Source organism: Physeter macrocephalus, chromosome 4 (assembly GCF_002837175.3).
Source record: "Physeter macrocephalus isolate SW-GA chromosome 4, ASM283717v5, whole genome shotgun sequence".
Classification (NCBI taxonomy): domain Eukaryota; kingdom Metazoa; phylum Chordata; class Mammalia; order Artiodactyla; family Physeteridae; genus Physeter; species Physeter macrocephalus.
The window spans coordinates 127,276,398-127,294,643 of NC_041217.1; the positions used below are offsets into that span (position 1 = coordinate 127,276,398).

The 18,246-nt window shown below is 40.8% G+C and overlaps 1 protein-coding gene across 10 annotated transcripts in view; it reads right to left on the minus strand.

The window, feature by feature from the left end:
• The window catches only part of SGIP1 (SH3GL interacting endocytic adaptor 1), a 215,865-nt gene extending 200,371 nt beyond the window's left edge, over positions 1-15,494 (minus strand). For 8 of the 10 annotated variants that reach the window (XM_028489292.1, XM_028489290.1, XM_055084547.1 and 5 more), the window contains exon 1: positions 14,483-14,720. In XM_028489292.1, the coding sequence (XP_028345093.1) occupies positions 14,483-14,492 (10 nt within the window). In that variant the 5' untranslated portion in view covers positions 14,493-14,720. Of the gene's footprint in view, positions 1-14,482; positions 14,721-14,918; positions 14,958-15,462 lie in introns of those variants that run through there. The other 2 variants (XM_028489286.2, XM_028489287.1) reach the window with 2 other exon arrangements.
• Between the last annotated feature and the right edge of the window lie 2,752 nt (positions 15,495-18,246).

Sequence of the window (18,246 nt, forward strand, 5' to 3'; positions counted from 1 at the left end):
TGCTACTTTACCAAGTTCATTGATTAGCTCTAGTAGTTTTCTGGTAGTATCTTTAGGATTCTCTATGTATAGTATCATGTCATCTGCAAATAGTGACCGCTTTACTTCTTTTCCGATTTGGATTCCTTTTATTTCTTTTTCTTCTCTGATTGCTGTGGCTAAAACTTCCAAAACTATGTTGAATAATAGTGGTGAGTGTAGGCAACCTTATCTTGCTCCTGTTCTTAGTGGAAATGGTTTCAGTTTTTCACCATTGAGGATGATGTTGGCTGTGGGTTTGTCGTACATGTCCTTTATTGTGTTGAGGTAAGTTCCCTCTATGCCTACTTTCTGGAGGGTTTTTATCATAAATTGGTGTTGAATTTTGTCGAAAACTTTCTCTGCATCTATTGAGATGATCATATGGTTTTTCTCCTTCAATTTGTTAATATGGTGTATCGCACTGATTGATTTGCGTATATTGAAGAATCCTTGTATTCCTGGGATAAACCCCACTTGATCATGGTGTATGATCCTTTTAATGTGCTGTTCGATTTTGTTTGCTAGTATTTTGTTGAGGATTATTGCATCTATGTTCATCAGTGATATTGGTCTGTAGTTTTCTTTTTTTGTGACAGCTTTTTCTGGTTTTGGTAGCAGGTTGATGGTGGCCTCATAGAATGCATTTAGGAGTGTTCCTCCCTCTGCTATATTTTGGAAGAGTTTGAGAAGGATAGGTGTTAGCTCTTCTCTAAATGTTTGATAGAATTTGCCTGTGTAGCCATCTTGTCCTGGGCTTTTGTTTGTTGGAAGATTTTTAATCACAGTTTCAATTTCAGTACTTGTGATTGGTCTGTTGCTTGTAGGAATCTCTCATGATCCTTTGTATTTCTGCAGTGTCAGTTGTTACTTCCCCTTCTTCACTTCTCATTCTATTGATTTGACTCTTCTCCCTCTTTTTCTTGATGAGTCTGGCTAATGGTTTATCAATTTTGTTTATCTTCTCAAAGAACCAGCTTTTAGTTTTATTGATCTTTGCTATCGTTCCCTTAATTTCTTTTTCATTTATTTCTGATCTGATCTTTATGATTTCTTTCCTTCTGCTAACTTGGGGTTTTTTTGTTCTTCTTTCTCTAATTGCTTTAGGTGTAAGGTTAGGTTGTTTATTTAAGATATTTCTTGTTTCTTAAGATAGGATTGTATTGCTATAAACTTCTGTCTTAGAACTGCTTTTGCTGCATCCCACCGACAGCTAACATTTCTTCATCGAGCATTTACTCTGTACCAAATGTTCTTTAAGTATATTATATATCACATATATTAGAATAAAATAATAATAACTATATTAAACTCATTTAATCCTTATTATAACCTTTTTTTGGGGATTATTTCATATAGAAGAAGGAACTGAGGCACAGAGGGGTTAAATAACTTGCCTAAGCTAGCATAGTTGGCAAAGGTAGAGAGATCAGGATTTGAGTCTGGGAAGTTTATCTCCAGTTCCCCTGTGCTTAACAAATATACATGCTGCTTAGGATAGTGGTTACAATCTAATGTAAACTGGAAAAGTCATGTGTATGAATATACACACAAATATGTATAAATATGTACATATTTATAATGATAAAATTGGGTTCTTTGACAAAAATATATATTTTGAACATAAAGCTACTAAGAGCTAGCATGTATTCCATGCTTACTTAATACACCATGTAAGTTCCAAGTGCAGTGTATACATTATCTTATTTTATTTCCCCACCATCTTGTGGTAGGTGTTATGTCAACTCAATTTACTGATGATATTGCTGAGGTTTAAAGTGTTTCAGATTGTCCGTTCCCAAAACCCATATTCTTTTTTTTTTTTTTTTTTTTTTTTTTGTGGTACGCGGGCCTCCCTCTGCTATGGCCTCTCCCGTTGCGGAGAACAGGCTCCGGACGCGCAGGCTCAGCGGCCATGGCTCACGGGCCCAGCCGCTCCGCGGCATGTGGGATCCTCCCATACCGGGGCGCGAACCCGGTTTCCCTGCATCGGCAGGCGGACGCGCAACCGCTGCGCCACCAGGGAAGCCCCCAAAACCCATATTCTACACTCAACAAGTTGTAACCATGTTTGGTTACTTTATTGATATCACAATGAGATTACTGATGGTTTCAATTTCTTCTTCACATCTTCTTTGTATCTTTTAAGTTTTCTACAATGAAATCTAGTCTCCCTTAAAATGAGAGGAACACAATTAAAAGAGTCAGGAGGAATGTGTGAGATACTAGATTAACTTCATGCTCCTGGAACCAGAGTGTGGCTCTCGGCCTGAGTGAGCCTACACAGCAGACGGGTGCTTTGGGGAGAGCAGAGAGAGCACAGTTCCCCGGGGCACTGCCTGGCATCCAGAAACCATGCTGGAGCCTTCTATGTGCTCAACAGAGTAATTTGAGTAAGTCTTTCCTATGGACCAAATACTCTTCTAAATGTTTTATGTATATTAACTCATTTAAGTCTCATGATAGCCATAGACTGGGTGGCTTGAATATCCTCCAAAGAGTCTGTTATCCCTAGACAGGATTCATTCATTCACTGGATATTTACTTAGCACTTATACAGGCCACACAGTGATAATATAAAAATGAGTAAGACATGGTCCTGGCTCTAGCCGAGTCCTTGGGTCCTTGGGGGAGACACAAACAAAGTAGGTGTAAGAACAAAAAATAGCAGCTAATATTTATTGAGAGCTTAACACTATGCCTCAAGACTGCAACATCAACCCCACCTAAGTTTCTAGCCTGCCAGTCTGTTCTGTGGACTTTGGACTTGCCAGTCCCCACAATCAAGTGACCCATTTCCCTAAAAATCTCTCTCTCTCTCCCCGTCTCTCTCTCTCTCAGCCTATTGGTTCTGTATCTCCAGAGAACTCTGAGTGCAAAAGTGCACTTTCTGATTTAATCCTCAAGACCTTTATGTGATTAAATTACCCATGAGAAAGATACTGTTATTATCACTCTCATTTTCCAGATGAGAAAACAGGTTCACTAGCTTCTCAAGGTAACACACATGAAGTTTAACCTAGGTCAGTCTGACTCCAAAGCCAGGGCTCTTAAACCTTCTGCTACTGGCCTTGGAGAGTGGGAATTGAGAATTAAGCATATGGAAGGGAGCACCTCACCCTCAACCTGGGAGACTGTAGGAAGGCTTCCTTGAAGGGGTTGCTTTTGTTTGACATTGAATGATCAGAACAAACTGTTACCACACAGAGAAGGGGAGGGACAGCATATACAAGGGAAAGAGAAGGCAAGGCACTTCTGTTTGGCAGGGGCAGTGAGACATGAGGGCATAACGTGGCCCATGTGTGAAAGTGTTGCACAGCACACGAAGGCATTTGGACCTCATCTTAGAAGCATGAGGAACAATCAAAGACAGGTGAGGAAAGGGTTCTCTTTGATGGCTGTGAGGAGGATGGATTGGAAGATGGAGGCAGCAACGTCTTGTCACATGTGATAGCAGGGGATGAAAGAGAGAGAACAGAGTCACGAGCACTTCAGGAAGGATAATCAACAGCTCTTGAGGACCTACTGACACAAGGCAGGCAGGAAAGAGGAGTCAAGAATGAATCCCAACAAGGACTCTGGCTTGGTTACTTGGTAGACACAGTTCTTTGAATTCGGGGCACAAGGAGGCTAAGAGAAACTTGATGGTTAAGGTCAACAGGACAGGAGTAGGGTCCTACCTGTTACAGGGCTTACAGACCACTTCCTATCATTGCTACCATAACCAGGGCTGTGGGCAATTTTTCACATGTTAATTTTTCAGTGACTCACTAAGGGCATTTGTAAAGGCTGGGTGCACAGCTAGACCACCCATATTCTAGTTTTATGCATTGTATTTCAACTTATGGAAACTGCCCTTGGTAGGGAGAGCAAAGTGATATCATCTCATGTGCCAACTTCAATCAACTGGCAGAGGTGGCCTGGAATGTGATGTTGAGATAGGTGCTGAGGCCAGACAGAAAGATGACTATGATTGATTAGTGATGTCTGCCATGTTCAAGAAAGGGGCAGCGTAGCACATGGACACTGAGAATAGAGGATGATAGAATATGCTAGTAACTAACAGTATGAAGAGAAGAGGGAAATCTATAAGCCTTCTCTGCAAAAGAGATGCAGCAATAATCTACTTGAAAAGAAAAATAGCAAGCAGTAGTGCCTAGCCACCAAATGCTAACAGACCCACATGTAACAACCAAGCTGAGAGAGAGCCATCTGAGAAAGTAACTGGCATTTGCATCACACCCTTTCAGATGTTTTCATATTGATGACCTCATTTGATTTTCACAACGACCCTGAGGGAGGGAACCAGCATTATTTCTACCTTACAAATGGGGAGGGTGAGGCCAAAGCAGGTCCAGAACTCACTCAAGGTCACATAGCTACTCAGGAGGTACAGCCTCTTCAGGTCCTGGTCCTTCCCTCCACTTGGCCCTGATTCACCAACAGCAGATGCAGGAGCCATGGCAGCCCAGGAGGCAGCTATAAATGGCCCCATTGTATGCGCACTCAGTAGAGCGATGGCCCTCGGGACACATTCATTTGTGTGTCTTTGGGCAGTCACCCAATCAGCCCCAGCACCTTTGAACGTGAAAGACACCACAGGTTCCAAGTCTTTGTCTATTCACATTTTTGGAATCATTACTAAAATAAACTTTGACTTGCCCTATTACAGAAAGAATAAAAATCCTTGGGAAGGTTGTTTCATTTGGTTTTGGTTTCCTCAATGCAAAATGAGGTTGGACTAGATTGGTTAATCTTCCGGGGTAGCACACACCATCACGCTTTCATGATAATGGTCAAGGCTTTCATGGAATGTCAGTGAACACCGAGCTGTCCTTCTCAGAGAGAAAGGGCTTTTGTTCATAGTGGGAGCCAGGCTTTCTGATAAAGTGTTTTGTAGAATGTAAGCTGTGAAAGTTTAGAGTCCACTGGCTTAGTGATATCACATGTCCCTTCCCGTCATAAAATTCGAGGAATCAGTCAGTGTCATTGAAAGGAGCCCATTGGGCTAAAACACTCCTGCATTAGGTAGCCTTCTTCAGGATGGTGGCTGGTCTAAAGGCTCATGACCTAATAATAAAATTAACTTGCTTAGTTCTGAAGAAGGCTCTTGAAATACCGTGTCAAATTTAGACAATCTGCTGTTGGCTTGTCAGCCAGAGACCCAGGCCAAACAATTTCAGATTTGAGCAGGATGTTCCAATTACAGCATTAAACAAAGAGCACTTGACTAGGATTCAAGTTTGGCTAATAAATGCTGGTTCTGCCTTTTGGAAGGTGGTCACCTTGAACAAGTCACTTAACATCACTGAGCCCTGGTTACCTCCTGTCTGAAATGAAGATAGTAATACCTATTTCTACCACACAGAGATAGTGTAGAATAAAATATGTACAGAGTATGTGATAATATATACTAGACTCTGAGTTTCTGAGGATGGTGACTACAGCTGCCCCTTTTTGCTATCGTATTCACTGGGCCTAGAAGTGCACATGAGACTAAGGAAAAAGTTCCAGATATACCTGTTAAATGAATGAAACATTTTGGAAACTTTGAAGTTATGTTCAAGTGCCACATAATTTTATGACAATGTCCTAAGTTAGATAGGACATGTTAGATAACATGTTAGATAACATCTTCCTTATACTGTTTGTAAAGATATGAGACATGGGTCACTCTGGGCCTTTTAAAAACTCCTAAAATACTAGCCCTGGTACATAATAGAAGTTTATATGAACCAAATAAAAATAAAAGCCTCTGATACATAGTCAAAATATTTGTGAATGGATGTGTAATTCTGATTCTGATATCACCTTATCATGAAGCTCTATCTTTTGTGTGGAAATGTTCAAGACTAGAATTGTAGCTGAACTCTCAGCTTTAACTTTGGGCTGGAAACCATAAGCCAAGGCAAGAGCATGACATGCATCCACTTACTGAAATACGGGGGAAGAATGGGTCTGAGAGGAACCATCAAAAGACAGTCACAGAACTAGGATCAGAATAGCAGGCTTCTGAATGCCCACCTGTTGCTTGACACATGGATAACACAGGCCCATGCAGACTGATTTCTGCAAAAGGAAACTGGCTTTCCTACCATTGGAAAGGATCCAGCGATTCCACTCCTGGGTATTTGTCTGAAGAAAACAAAAACACTAATTCCAAAAGATACATGCATTCCAATGTTCATCACAGCATTATTTACAATAGTCAAAGATATGGAAGCAACCTAAGTGTCCCTCAACAGATGAATGGATAAAGAAGACATGATAATAGCTTTGTATATGTATGTGTATATATATATATATGTGTGTGTGTGTGTGTACACACACGCACGCATGCAATGGAATATTACTCAGCCATAAAAGAGGATGAAATCTTGCCATTTGCAACAACATGGATGGACTTGGAGGGTACTCTGCTAAGTGGAATAAGTCAGACAGAGAAAGACAAATACTGTTTGTTTTCACTTATATGTGGAATCTAAAAAACAAAAATAATAACCAAATATAAGAAAACAGAAATAGACTCACAGATAGTGGTTGCCAAAGGGAAGGGTTGTGGGGGTATTGGTGATATAGGTGAAGGTACAAACTACCAGTTATACAATATAAATAATAGGAATGTAATGTACAGCACAGGGAATATAGTCAATAATATTATAATAACTTTGTATGGTGAGTAATCTATAAAAATATTGAATCACCATGTTGTACACCAGAAACTAATATAATATTGTAAGTCAACTATATTTCAACCAAAAAAAAGAAAAAGAAAGGGAGCTTCCCTGGTGGTGCAATGGTTAAGAATCCGCCTGCCAATGCAGGGGACATGGGTTCGATCCCTGGTCGGGGAAGATCCCATATGCCGCGGAGCACCTAAGACCGTGCGCCACAACTACTGAGCCCGTGCTCTAGAGCCTGCGAGCCACAGCTGCTGAGCCCACGTGCCACAACTACTGAAGCCCGAGTGCCTAGAGCCCGTGCTCTGCAACAAGAGAAGCCACCGCAGTGAGAAGCCTGCGCACCGCAACGAAGAGTAGCCCCCGCTGGCCGCAACTAGAGAAAGCCATGCACAGCAACAAAGAACCAAAGCAGCCAAAAGTAAATAAGTAAAATAAATAAATTTTTTAAAAAAGAGAGAGAGAAAGGGACTCATAGGTGTCTATTTTTTCTTACCTCTCTGAGTACCTCTCTTGAACATTCCCTCGACCTTTGCTCCAGACCCACGGGCCTCCTTGCTGTTCCACCCACATTCTGAGCCTTTCACTGGCTCTTCCCCCTGCTTCTTTAGACTGTTCCTCCAGGTAATTACTTGGCTGCTCACTCCCTTCCCTCCCTCAAGTCTTTGCTCAAATGTCTTCTCAGCGAGGCTTTCCATCACCACCCTATTTAATAACTGCAACCCCATCTGCCCCGATCCTTCCACTACTTCCTCTATCCCCTTTCTCCACTCGGCTCTTCTCCAAAGCCCTTACCCCCATCCAATGTACTCTGCATTTTATTTTATTTTATCATGTCTCTCTTGCACCAAACAGGAAGCTCCGTGCAGGCAGGAATCTGTTTTATTCACTATTGAGCCTCTAGCACCTAGAGCCTTGCCTAACACCTAGTATTCATTCAATATACAATTTTTAATGGACACATAAATAGTTCTATGCTAAGAGCTATATAAGAGGGTTGCATAGATGCATTTTTGTCTTCTAGCACAGCAAAGATGCAAGACAAACTTGTAGCATAAGTGCAAAAGGACAGCAGAGGAAGAATAAACCAATAAAAGCACATAGTAATATATTTGAATCATTTTTTGTGTCAGCAAAGGTATGTTCTGAGGTAGGATGAAGAGGAGTCAATCATTAGAATTTAAACCTTGGAGGGAGTGAATATGTGGAATCCAAATCATTCAGCAAATGCCAGAGACTCTTAGAGCTGGAAGTTCTAGAGGAATGACAGATCAATGCTCGTATTTTGTTTGCAAGGAAACAGAACCCCGGGAAGGTAAAGTAATCCTCTCAAGACACATAGCCAAGAAGTTACAACACTTAGTCTCAAACCTAAGTCTGACTTCTGGGTCCATGCTCTTTCAACCAAAAAAATCCAGTCTGCACAAATTCAGAGAACATATTGAGTTTCTAAGATTCATAGATTCTCCAATCAAGAATAATTTGGCATCTGAAAAACCTCACATACCAACACATTGCCACTGCATGCAAAAATACATCGTACAATATTACACTAGTTTACATACATTAATTTATTGAAAAACCCTTTCCCAAATTCCAAGTCAAACTTTCTAGCTCTATAATCTATTATTTTCAGATCTGGTCATAAACCAGAGAAAAGGAAAGAGAGCCCTGGAATGAAAAGGAGGAATGGAAGAATGAGAAAAATGGAGAAAGGAAGGCAGAAATACAAGGAAAGCAGAAGGAAGAGGAAAAAAAAATGTACAGGATATTGACAACAATGCCTCTGGGAATGTCTTTGAAGAGCTCTGCTATAACTTGTCTTTTTCCAGTATGAAATCATTTCCTTGGAGCTAATCACCAAAATAATTTAAGCTCCAGTACATATTTTCAAATGGACTATTTCTTTTCTTTTGCTTCTCAAAAGGTATTATCTGTATCTTACAATTAGTACTCCATAACACATATCTTTCCCCTAGTTATCTCATGTTTATAGATCTTGTTTCTCCAGCAAGAACATAAATTTGAGCAATTTATTTTTCTTATATCCACCATAATGCCCCAAATAATACCTTATAATGTAAACTGTGAAGTCATCAGAGTCATTTACATCAGGTTTTATTCACTTAATAAATAAACATCTAAGCATCCACTCTGCATTAAGAGCTAAGGATACAGAGGGGAGATGACAGACCAGATTCCTGCCCTCATGGAGCTTACCTCTGAGTGAGAGATTTAGTCGATACCATTAAACAACCATGAATAATAAATACAGCTCTTAGGAGAGAGAGGACACTGAGTTGGACTCAGGGCCCAGGGTGTGTGTCTGGGAGCTTGGGACGACAAGGATGGTAGTGAAGGCCTCCTAACGAGGTGGCAGTATTGCTGGGATCACAAGAGAATCAGTTACTCCATGAGCTGGCAAAAGAGTGTTCTAGGCAGGGCAAAAGCCCTGAGGCAGGAAAGTATTTGTTCTAGACACTCTGAGACAGGCAGCAAGGCTGTCGGTGTTGAGTGCCACGTGAGATGAGCTTGAAGAAGCACAGAAGGCCAGAGCGTGCCGGCTCCTGTATGCTCAAGATTTTAAGAGAAATGAGAAGGTATTGAAGTTTTTTTAAATAAGGAAGCGACATGATAGAAAATATTGAATAGAGATACTGAATATCTTCCTAACACCCTGTAGGTACAATTAAATGGCATACATGTTCCAAGAATGGAGATTCATTCCTCCCCAACTCTATACCTCCTTCCCCAAAGCTCTTCTGCTGGTGAGCCAGCCATCCTAAGCCCATAGAAATACTAGGTAGTCAGTGCACAAACCCATTAGATCCAATACCTCTGCCCCACACCCTACTTTCTCCTCAAAGGAATCCTGCACTTAGCATGCCTAATTCCCTTCTACCTATGATCTCTTCTCCAGTTAATTTCTCCTCGGAGACTTTTGTAGACGCTTGAGCTCACATCCATTATAATCCCTTAACTTTTTCAACTCCTTTACAATTACCTTTCTCTCTTTCTTAATTCCATTTGTGAGTTTCCATAAAGTGATCACAATTAAACAGCATTAGATATGATAAAATTGAATTACAAATAGGTAAACCACAAGTATGGATGTAAAATTGAACATAATTGAAAAATCCAGTGTCAAGTCTCTAAAACTTCTAAAAAAATACCTAAAAAAAAAAAAAACCCTTCAAAATTTCTCTCCATCTCCTCATTGTCCTCTAAGTAAACCTTCTTCCCCTCAAGTAGCAACATTAGAAATTGAAAATACATTTAATGGCATTGTTCTCTTTTGGCTAACTACTATAGTAACTGTCATGTTCTTTATACATTTCATGGTAAATAATTAGTTTCAGGTAGATAACGGGTTAACAGCCTTTGATGGACTACTGAAAGAATGCAACCATCATTTATATCATCATTTCTACAGGAAAACTTGTTTCAAGTGACCAATTCCCAAACAAACTCAGGAACATAAAAATTGAGTTGCTGACTTCCTGCAACTTGTTTATTTGAAACATGGATAGTGTATGTGCCAAATCCAACAGAAAGAATTATCCACAGTCTTCTAGCATGGTTTATCTAAGTTAATTTTTTTAAAAAGACTACATGTTCTTTTTAGAGATTTAAAGTTGGCCTTGGGAATTGGATGGGAATTTATACATAACAGGAGGCTTTTTCCAACCCTGAGCCCCTTAGGAAGGAGAGAAATTACATAAGGGATGGAATATATATTATAATCTCATAGGCATGCTTAAGATTTTCCAAAATATCATCACCATTTCTGGGAAGGGAATTGGTAGGAGAGTGAGAAGCATTCCCTTTAAAACTTCTTAGCTAACTAGAAAATGAACAGTTCCAGCTTCAAAACGCTTTGTTCCTTTTTGATTACAGCAAAGAAATTTCCAAAGAAATAAACTTCATTTCTAGATATGGGAAAGAAAAGCCTTTACTGTTACAAGGTTCACTGCCACAACAGAAGATGAGTTAATCTAGAATTGTTTAAATTTTTCTAAATATTGATTTTGGAGGTAAAAGGTATTAATAAGTAATTGAGAGGTATGATTCTGTGAGTACTCACATTTAAAAGAGAGACAGATGCGACCAAAGAAGCTTAAGGCCTAGCTTTCAATCAGGTTAACATACCCACCTTGATACAAAGTAAAAAGAAAAAGTTCATATTTAAAATGTTATGAGGGATCAAAAATAGGAGCTTTCTTGTTAAATGAACTTGGGTCCAAAATCCATCCTCCCATTTTTCTGCCTCAATGTATTAGTTTTTATTTTTACAATTTAGAAAAAGTACTGCAGAAGCACTCAGTGCAGAATACATTTACTTGCAGGTTATTGTGAATGGTAAAAATAATAAAATTATTAAATTACTCTGCACATTGCAATTAAACCCAGTAAACCCTTAAAATATGCTTGTTACCTTTAAAAATTATTTATAGGATGAAACTATTGGCCGCCCCTAAACTTTTCTTTCCAGTAAAACACCTAAGAGCCTGAATAGGGAACTGAAAACACGAGCACTTCCAGTCCAGTTCCTCCACACAAGGGAAAATTTCCCAGACTGCCTTACAAATTAATAAATGTCCCTGGAAACCCTGACTTAGTTTCACTTATCTTAAAAAAACATAGCTAAACGGTCATTTTCAAACTTTAATAATAATAATATATGAAAAACAACAGAATCCCTGAATAGTTGCCCTAATCACACAGACTGCTCTGTAAGCTTGGCCAACATATATGCCCTTTAGCAAATAATTCCCTTTGGCCCATCCTCTTTCCCTTCATAGTCATACTAAATAAGGCTCCACATCACAGGGCATTCTTTAGGAAAGACCCAATACTAACCACTGACAAAAAATAAAGAATGCAAGAATCAACAAATCAAGTCCCTTAAAATATACTTTTTAAAAGAAAAATATTTGAAAGGAGTCATGGAGCCACAAACTACTGATAACGTGCTTGAGGTTCCTGCAGAAGTACTTCACTGCCTTCTGTGATACTTGAATCACTGGGGAGGTAGTAACAGTTCTTTTCTATGGCCAGAATTTCCAATAGGCATTGAATGAATGGAGCTTATATCCTGTTCCATCAAAATGAGAACACAAAATTAAACCATAAGCCATTCTGATGAATATTTGTTGACTCTTGTTTTACACAAAGTAGAGAAGTAGCTTTGAAAAGTTGCCATGGCCATGCTTTTCCTGAGCACTAGACTAAAACACTTCAGTAAATACAGAAATATATACACACACAAATGCAAATGTGGGTTCTCTCCCTTTCTAAAATACTGTATATGTGTGGATGACATATGCGTGTGCAACTCTGTTTGTGTGTGTGTGTGTGTGTGTCTGTCTGTCTGTCTGTGTGTGGCATATGAACTAATTGAGAAGACAGCATGTTACCTAACTGGATGTTTGGTGACACATTCTCAGAGCCCACTGATGTTTTGGCAGATGGCTGCCATGACAGGATTTCAGGGTGCTTTTTAGGGGCTTTCATATCTTTCCAAGGCTATCATGATAGATGGAAGCCTAGCTTCCTCCAGGGAAGAGTTAAGTGGGAATGACAACTGCTATAACACAGTTTCAGAGTAAGAGCAATTCAGAGGTGAAATTCTGAGATGCAATATCAGAAATATGCATATATTGCCAAAAAGGCTGGCAACTAAGTTGGAAGGCCATTGATAGGCAAATTGATTCCTGATTAAGGTTCCCACCAGCCTTTCTAAGGTCCCTGAACTGTGAAGATAATGTCTTGAATAGTATTTAAGTAGGAACTCTAGGTAGATAAAAATTATTAGTTTCATTTAAATGTTTAAGCCACTGGAAACACCTGTCCAATTTCTTTTGCAAGGATCTGATGGGTGGCCACCGCACCCCTAGTGTCACCGTTAATTCATAACAGTGCTAAGATAGCATCCTTCATTAGATAAATTTGGTCAACGCAGAGCAATAGTGTTAATTCAGCTCCAACACATGTCTTTGTTACAGTTCTCATTTCAGTGTAGGCAGCTCGGATAAGCTTATCACAGGGCTTTGAACTGACATTCTGGGGTGGCACAATAGACAATATTACCAAGAGAATCATTAATGAGCATCAAAAAATATTACTTCCTTCAAAGGTACTTTAAGTCCATAGTTTATAAGGAAAGAAGTAAAAGGAAAGCTATTCCACATCCCCGTGTAAGATTAAAATCTAATCAGAACGTGTGCAGATTTATTCTCAAGAAATGCTACGTGAAATTTAGCTGGAGAAACCTAGTACCTCTATAGACACAAATTTTTTCTGAAGAGGGTAATCCACGTGAGTTTTTAATTGAAAAGTTCATCAGTAATGCTCTTTCTTGTTTGTGTTGCCTTGTTACTCAAAGGTTAAATCCATTTTGGATTTCATTTTGAATTAATGAAAATGATTTAATCTTAGAGCATTAGTAATCTCACTTTATTTAGGCCTATATTTAAAGAACTAGCTTGAGAGCCCTTTGCAAACAAGACCAGTCTCCACAGCAAAATGATACCCAATCTCTCTTTTCAGGCTATTTTCTAAAATCTGTGGGCCATGACTGTAGAATTCTTCACTCCCTAAATCACATTAACAATGTTTGACATGATGACAGAGAAAGGATAAAGAATTCATTTCTGCCAAATAAGTACAGGCAACGCTTCTGTTTTTTGCAACCATTCTCCTCTTATTCCATTTTGGTAAATTTCTAAGGAAGGTTTACAATCTGTAAGACAGACCTTGGCTTAAGAGGTGGCCTCTCTGCCATTTTCATGGCTGATTTGAGACCCATTATGCACTCGATTCCGCATTGTGAAATCCAGGCTGGGGACAAATTTCTGCCTGTCATCTTAGGAAAGGCCAGGAGTTTTGCACCATCCTGTAGTGTGAAAACAGAAAATCAAAGCCAGGGTAGGGCTGCCTGCTTCTTTCCTAATCAGCTTGCTGCTTTTTTGAGGCAATCTTGGTTGTCACCATCTCAAGCTTAGAAGGGTAATTTAGTAGAATAAAATATAGTTTAAACAATATCTACCCAGGGAAAGTTCCTCCTTACACTTAAAATTGAATGCAAAAAGGTAATCAGTTAAGTAGTCATTTGATGCTTGGCTAAGAACCATTGCATGGAGAACACATTTAGGAAGCACAAAATTCTTTTTTTTTTTAACCTGATAAGACCCCTAATCAGAAGCCAAGAGTCCCAGATATTTTCCTCATATTGCTCATTCTGTTGCAATGACAGCAACATAAAACTATAGCTTATGGACTAAATTTGCTGCACCTCTCACCCCAACAGTATGATGTAAATTGCAGAGATAAAAATATCTTACAAGAATTTTTTAAATTTTTAAACAGTTCACTGAAAATGACAGCATGCATAACTCTGTCAATGACCTCTCCTGTCTGATGTTAATTTCAGAAGACAAGTTTCCGTTGTAAATGTTTAATCAGTGTAGTCCCAGGAACCCAGAGCAGAAAACCTTATCTTCTCTCCCAACTTCTTTGCTTTGCAAGCTCTTTGCTAGCTCTGTCTCAGCTCCTTGCAAGCACTTTAGGCAAGCTCTGTAGGTTCTGAGCTAAACAAGAAGCCCTGTGGTTTGATTCCATTAGTCTGAGCCCTGGTCCGCTGCAAGCAAACTGCAGAATTTCTGCTTGCAAATCCTGGCAACCAGGTTCTAGACCAGCCACAAACACAGACTGTACACATAATTCAACACTGTTCTGCCCAAACCTTGCCTGAAGCCAGTCAACCACAGCAGAAAGCATCCTACCTTCCATCATGGTGGCAGAATTGCATTCCTTAATTTCCAAAGAGTCTGAAAAAATACAGGAGGATACGATTCCAGGTCCCAGCTAAGTCCTCACAACGCTGCTGCTGCTGCTGCGAGATCTGCTCTGTCCGATGCTGAAGCCAAAGGAGACAAGTGTTAACCCCAAAGATAGGCCATGGATGCTGCTGGTGCTGCTTCACCTACAGGCTCCCAGGAAGATGCTGCGAGAGAAAGGGAGAGGAACAGCAAGCCGGCCAAGCTGCACCGCCTGCGCTGCCTCGGCCAATCCCTTCAGCTCTGGACCGCGTCACATGGTAGCCAGCCTGCATCTCCTGACACAATACCCCCGGAGAGCACACAGAACCTATTTCCCGTCCCCATTCCCCTCCACCCCCATCCCCTCCGCTTGTCACCAAATGCACAGCCCCTTCCCCACCTGGTGACGCACTTCCCCCGCCCCTCCTCTTCGTCTTCTTAAGCCTATTGCAGCGTCTGGGTACCCGAGATTAATTATCAGACGCTGCCACCTTAACCGGGGACTCTGGCATGAAACGAGCACCTAAGTGGCTCGCTGCGGAGGGGACTTTCTTTTCTTTCTGTCTTTTTTTTTTTTTTTTTTGAAAAAACTTCTTAATTATTCCGTGCAGCCTGAAGTCTTGGCTGCACACTTTCAAGCTCCCATTGCTAAATCTCCCTTTGCCCTGAAGGAATTCCAAATGTCAGTTATCTGTGGCCTCCGCACACATCTGTGACCCTCTCTTGCGCTCTCTCTCTGCCCCCCCCCCTCTCTCTCTCTCTCTCTCTCATTCAGGAGAGAAAAATCAATCCGGCTGACGTCACATCATAAACAATTATCCCCAAAAGGATGATGCAGAAGATATATCACCCCAGTTGCCTTCAAAAGAGCCAGAGAATTAATCGCGCATGACACGCCGAAGGGTTGGGAACTGTCATTAAAACAAAGAAACAAAAGAACCCACCCGAGTGGGGCTCTGGAATCGCACTGGCAACGCTTAAGATAATTTCTGGGGCGGGAGGCGGGAGAGAGGGGAGCAGGCGGGAAGGGAGGCCTCAGCCCGACTGAAGCCAGCTGTGCGCGCCGCTTCCTCCCACTCAGACCTGGGCCGCCGGCCGCCGACCAGACCGCGGGGCGCAGCTCCGCTCGGCGTTCGAATCCCGCCGCCGGCGCGTCCTCGGGCCCAGCGCACACGTGAGCCACCGCGCCGCCCACTGCAGTCCCTGTAGAAACCAACTTTCTTCTCAATGACACCTTTCTCGCCAAGCGCCTCTAGCATCCGTAGTCGCCGTTAAGCCCATTCGTTCATTCCAGTGGGAATCCGGCGGGAGACAAACGTGCCGGGTTCCGGCCCGAGGGGTGGGTGGAGCCCAGGGTTACGTAGCTTCCAGGGATGGGGTCGGGGCGCCGTGCTGCTACTTAAGTGGAAAGTGTTATGACACCCCAGGTGCTTGGGTTGAGACTGTCACCCGACTGGTCCCTAGGGATCCAGGAGCCTTTGAGAGGGCTCCAAGCCCCGGGGTCTGGCTGTCCTCGTTTCCTTTCAAGCAGGCTTAGCCCTCAGAGGGCCAAGGAAGGAGAGGGCAGGAGGGGTTTAGGAGGGAGGAGGAGAAAGAAGGGAGATGGGAAGGGGAGGAAAGTCCTCTCTAGAACCCTAGGCGACAACATCCGGCAACGTGACTGAGAGAAAGGCCACTACATCACAGAACAATTCTGAGCATCACAAGAAATGATTTTAAGAGGTATGATGCATTAGACCATCAAGGTTGGGTCTCTAATACTATTATTAATTATTTATATTATAAATATACCCATGAACTTTTGATATTGCCCAGCCCTTGTCATAGTCTAGTTCTTTCTATGAGAGCAAATATGAGGTATTGGTGGCTGAGGACTACTGAAGAAAATATAACTAAAGGAGCTAACTGAAGTACCATATTAACAGACGAAAAAAGTTCAGTTCCTTAGCAACTTAGAAGTTTTGAAAAACTCATTGTTCTCCCTAAGGACACATACTTCAATGGCCTTGACATTTCAAAATGAAACTCTCCAGGGAGATACAAATGCTTGTACCTTATTCCGTATATCTGTGAGGTAGTTGAATTTTAAAAGAGGAAAGAATTCCAAAGTAAAACCTGTCTTGAGTATAACTTACACTGCTCTGAAGACTACAAGGGTATTATTGCAAAAATCAGATTGATGAGTGTGGGACTATTGAGCCAAATGTTTTGTAATAGTTAAGAACATGGATAGATATTGGTGTCAAACAGACTGGGATCAAGTTCTGTCTCTGCCACTTCATGAGCTCTAGTGGCCCTGTACAAGTTATGTAAGTCTCTGTGACTCACAGCTTCCTTATCTGCGAAATGAAGATAATAGTACCAAGTTCATAGGACTATAAATAGTACTAATAACAAACCTTTATTAATGGCTTACTGTGTGCTAAGCAGTGTTCTAAATACTTTGCCAGTAAATTACTTAGCATTGTGTCTGGAGCATAATATACCCTCCATGTTGGCTTTTTAATATTACTATTATTACCACCAAAGGGCTGCCAGAGGCATCAAAGACGTTTGCAGCCAACTGAGAGTTATACCACATGCACAGAGAACAACTCAGTGAAAGATTAGGTGATGCATCCAGAGGTGTAACATGTCAGAGAGTTCTCAGAGACTGCTCTGTAAAAGAGTGATTACTAAATAAGATAGGGAGCTCTAAATTAGAAAAATTGGCTCAATATAAAATCTGGAGGTAAGTGTAAGCACTGAAGTGTAGGGCTAGGCAACATTGTCAAAGATGTAAGGGGAGAGAAGAGCCAGGGAAACCCAGGCTGCCTGGCTTTTCTCACCCAATGTAAGTTTTACAGTGTGTTAGAGCAAACCTCTCAAATAGATTCAGTGTGGGCACACATCAGTTTTGTTTTCGACTTGGAGCAAAGCAACTAGCCAGAGACAGAAAGATGGTTCAAAGATTCTTTTGGTCACTGGGGTGGTTATAGAAAAAAGAAAAGTGTCTAGTTAGGATTGTTAGAGAAGGAACATGAAAGGGATGTGTAGTTAAAGGTTATAAGGCCAGTATCAAGACTGGTTGAACTTTATGCAACCTTACCAAAAAGAAAATGTTATCAATTATAAAAGCATCCGATGAACAAAGTTCTGCTTCAAATAAAAAACTGCTCAATTATGTTATCAGAAAAGATTAAGCAGTCTAATTTTTTCTCATAGGTTTTTTGGGGAAAAAAATTGTTTTCTCAAGAACAAAGACCATACTTTAGATTGTAACCCCAATTTCATCCCTTCCTAGGGTAGTTTTTACTTACCAACAAGAAGGAGAATTTCTAGCTGCTATAATAATGGAATACTTTTTTCAAGTCTTAAATGGAAGTCAAAGGATCTGTGGAAAAGATGAGTCAAATTCCTGACTTGCACCAAAGTACAGGGACTTCCCAGGAGTCTAATCCAGGATAGCAAGTGTGTGCCCAGATCACACCAGGCTCTCAGAGAGTGCCTGAGATTTGTCCAAGACCAAAAACTTAATTGCTGAAGTCACTAGACATTTAATTATTTTTCTGAGATATTTGTATGCTAATGATGCCCTATTACACATTGTTTTTTTACAAATCCTATTATACTTTACTATGCACACTGAATTTCTTCACTATATCCCGATTGTCGTGTGTGTGTGGAAAATCAGCTCATATCTCAGAAGGAGGAAGAAAATAATGAGAACTGAGTCACAAATGAAGAAG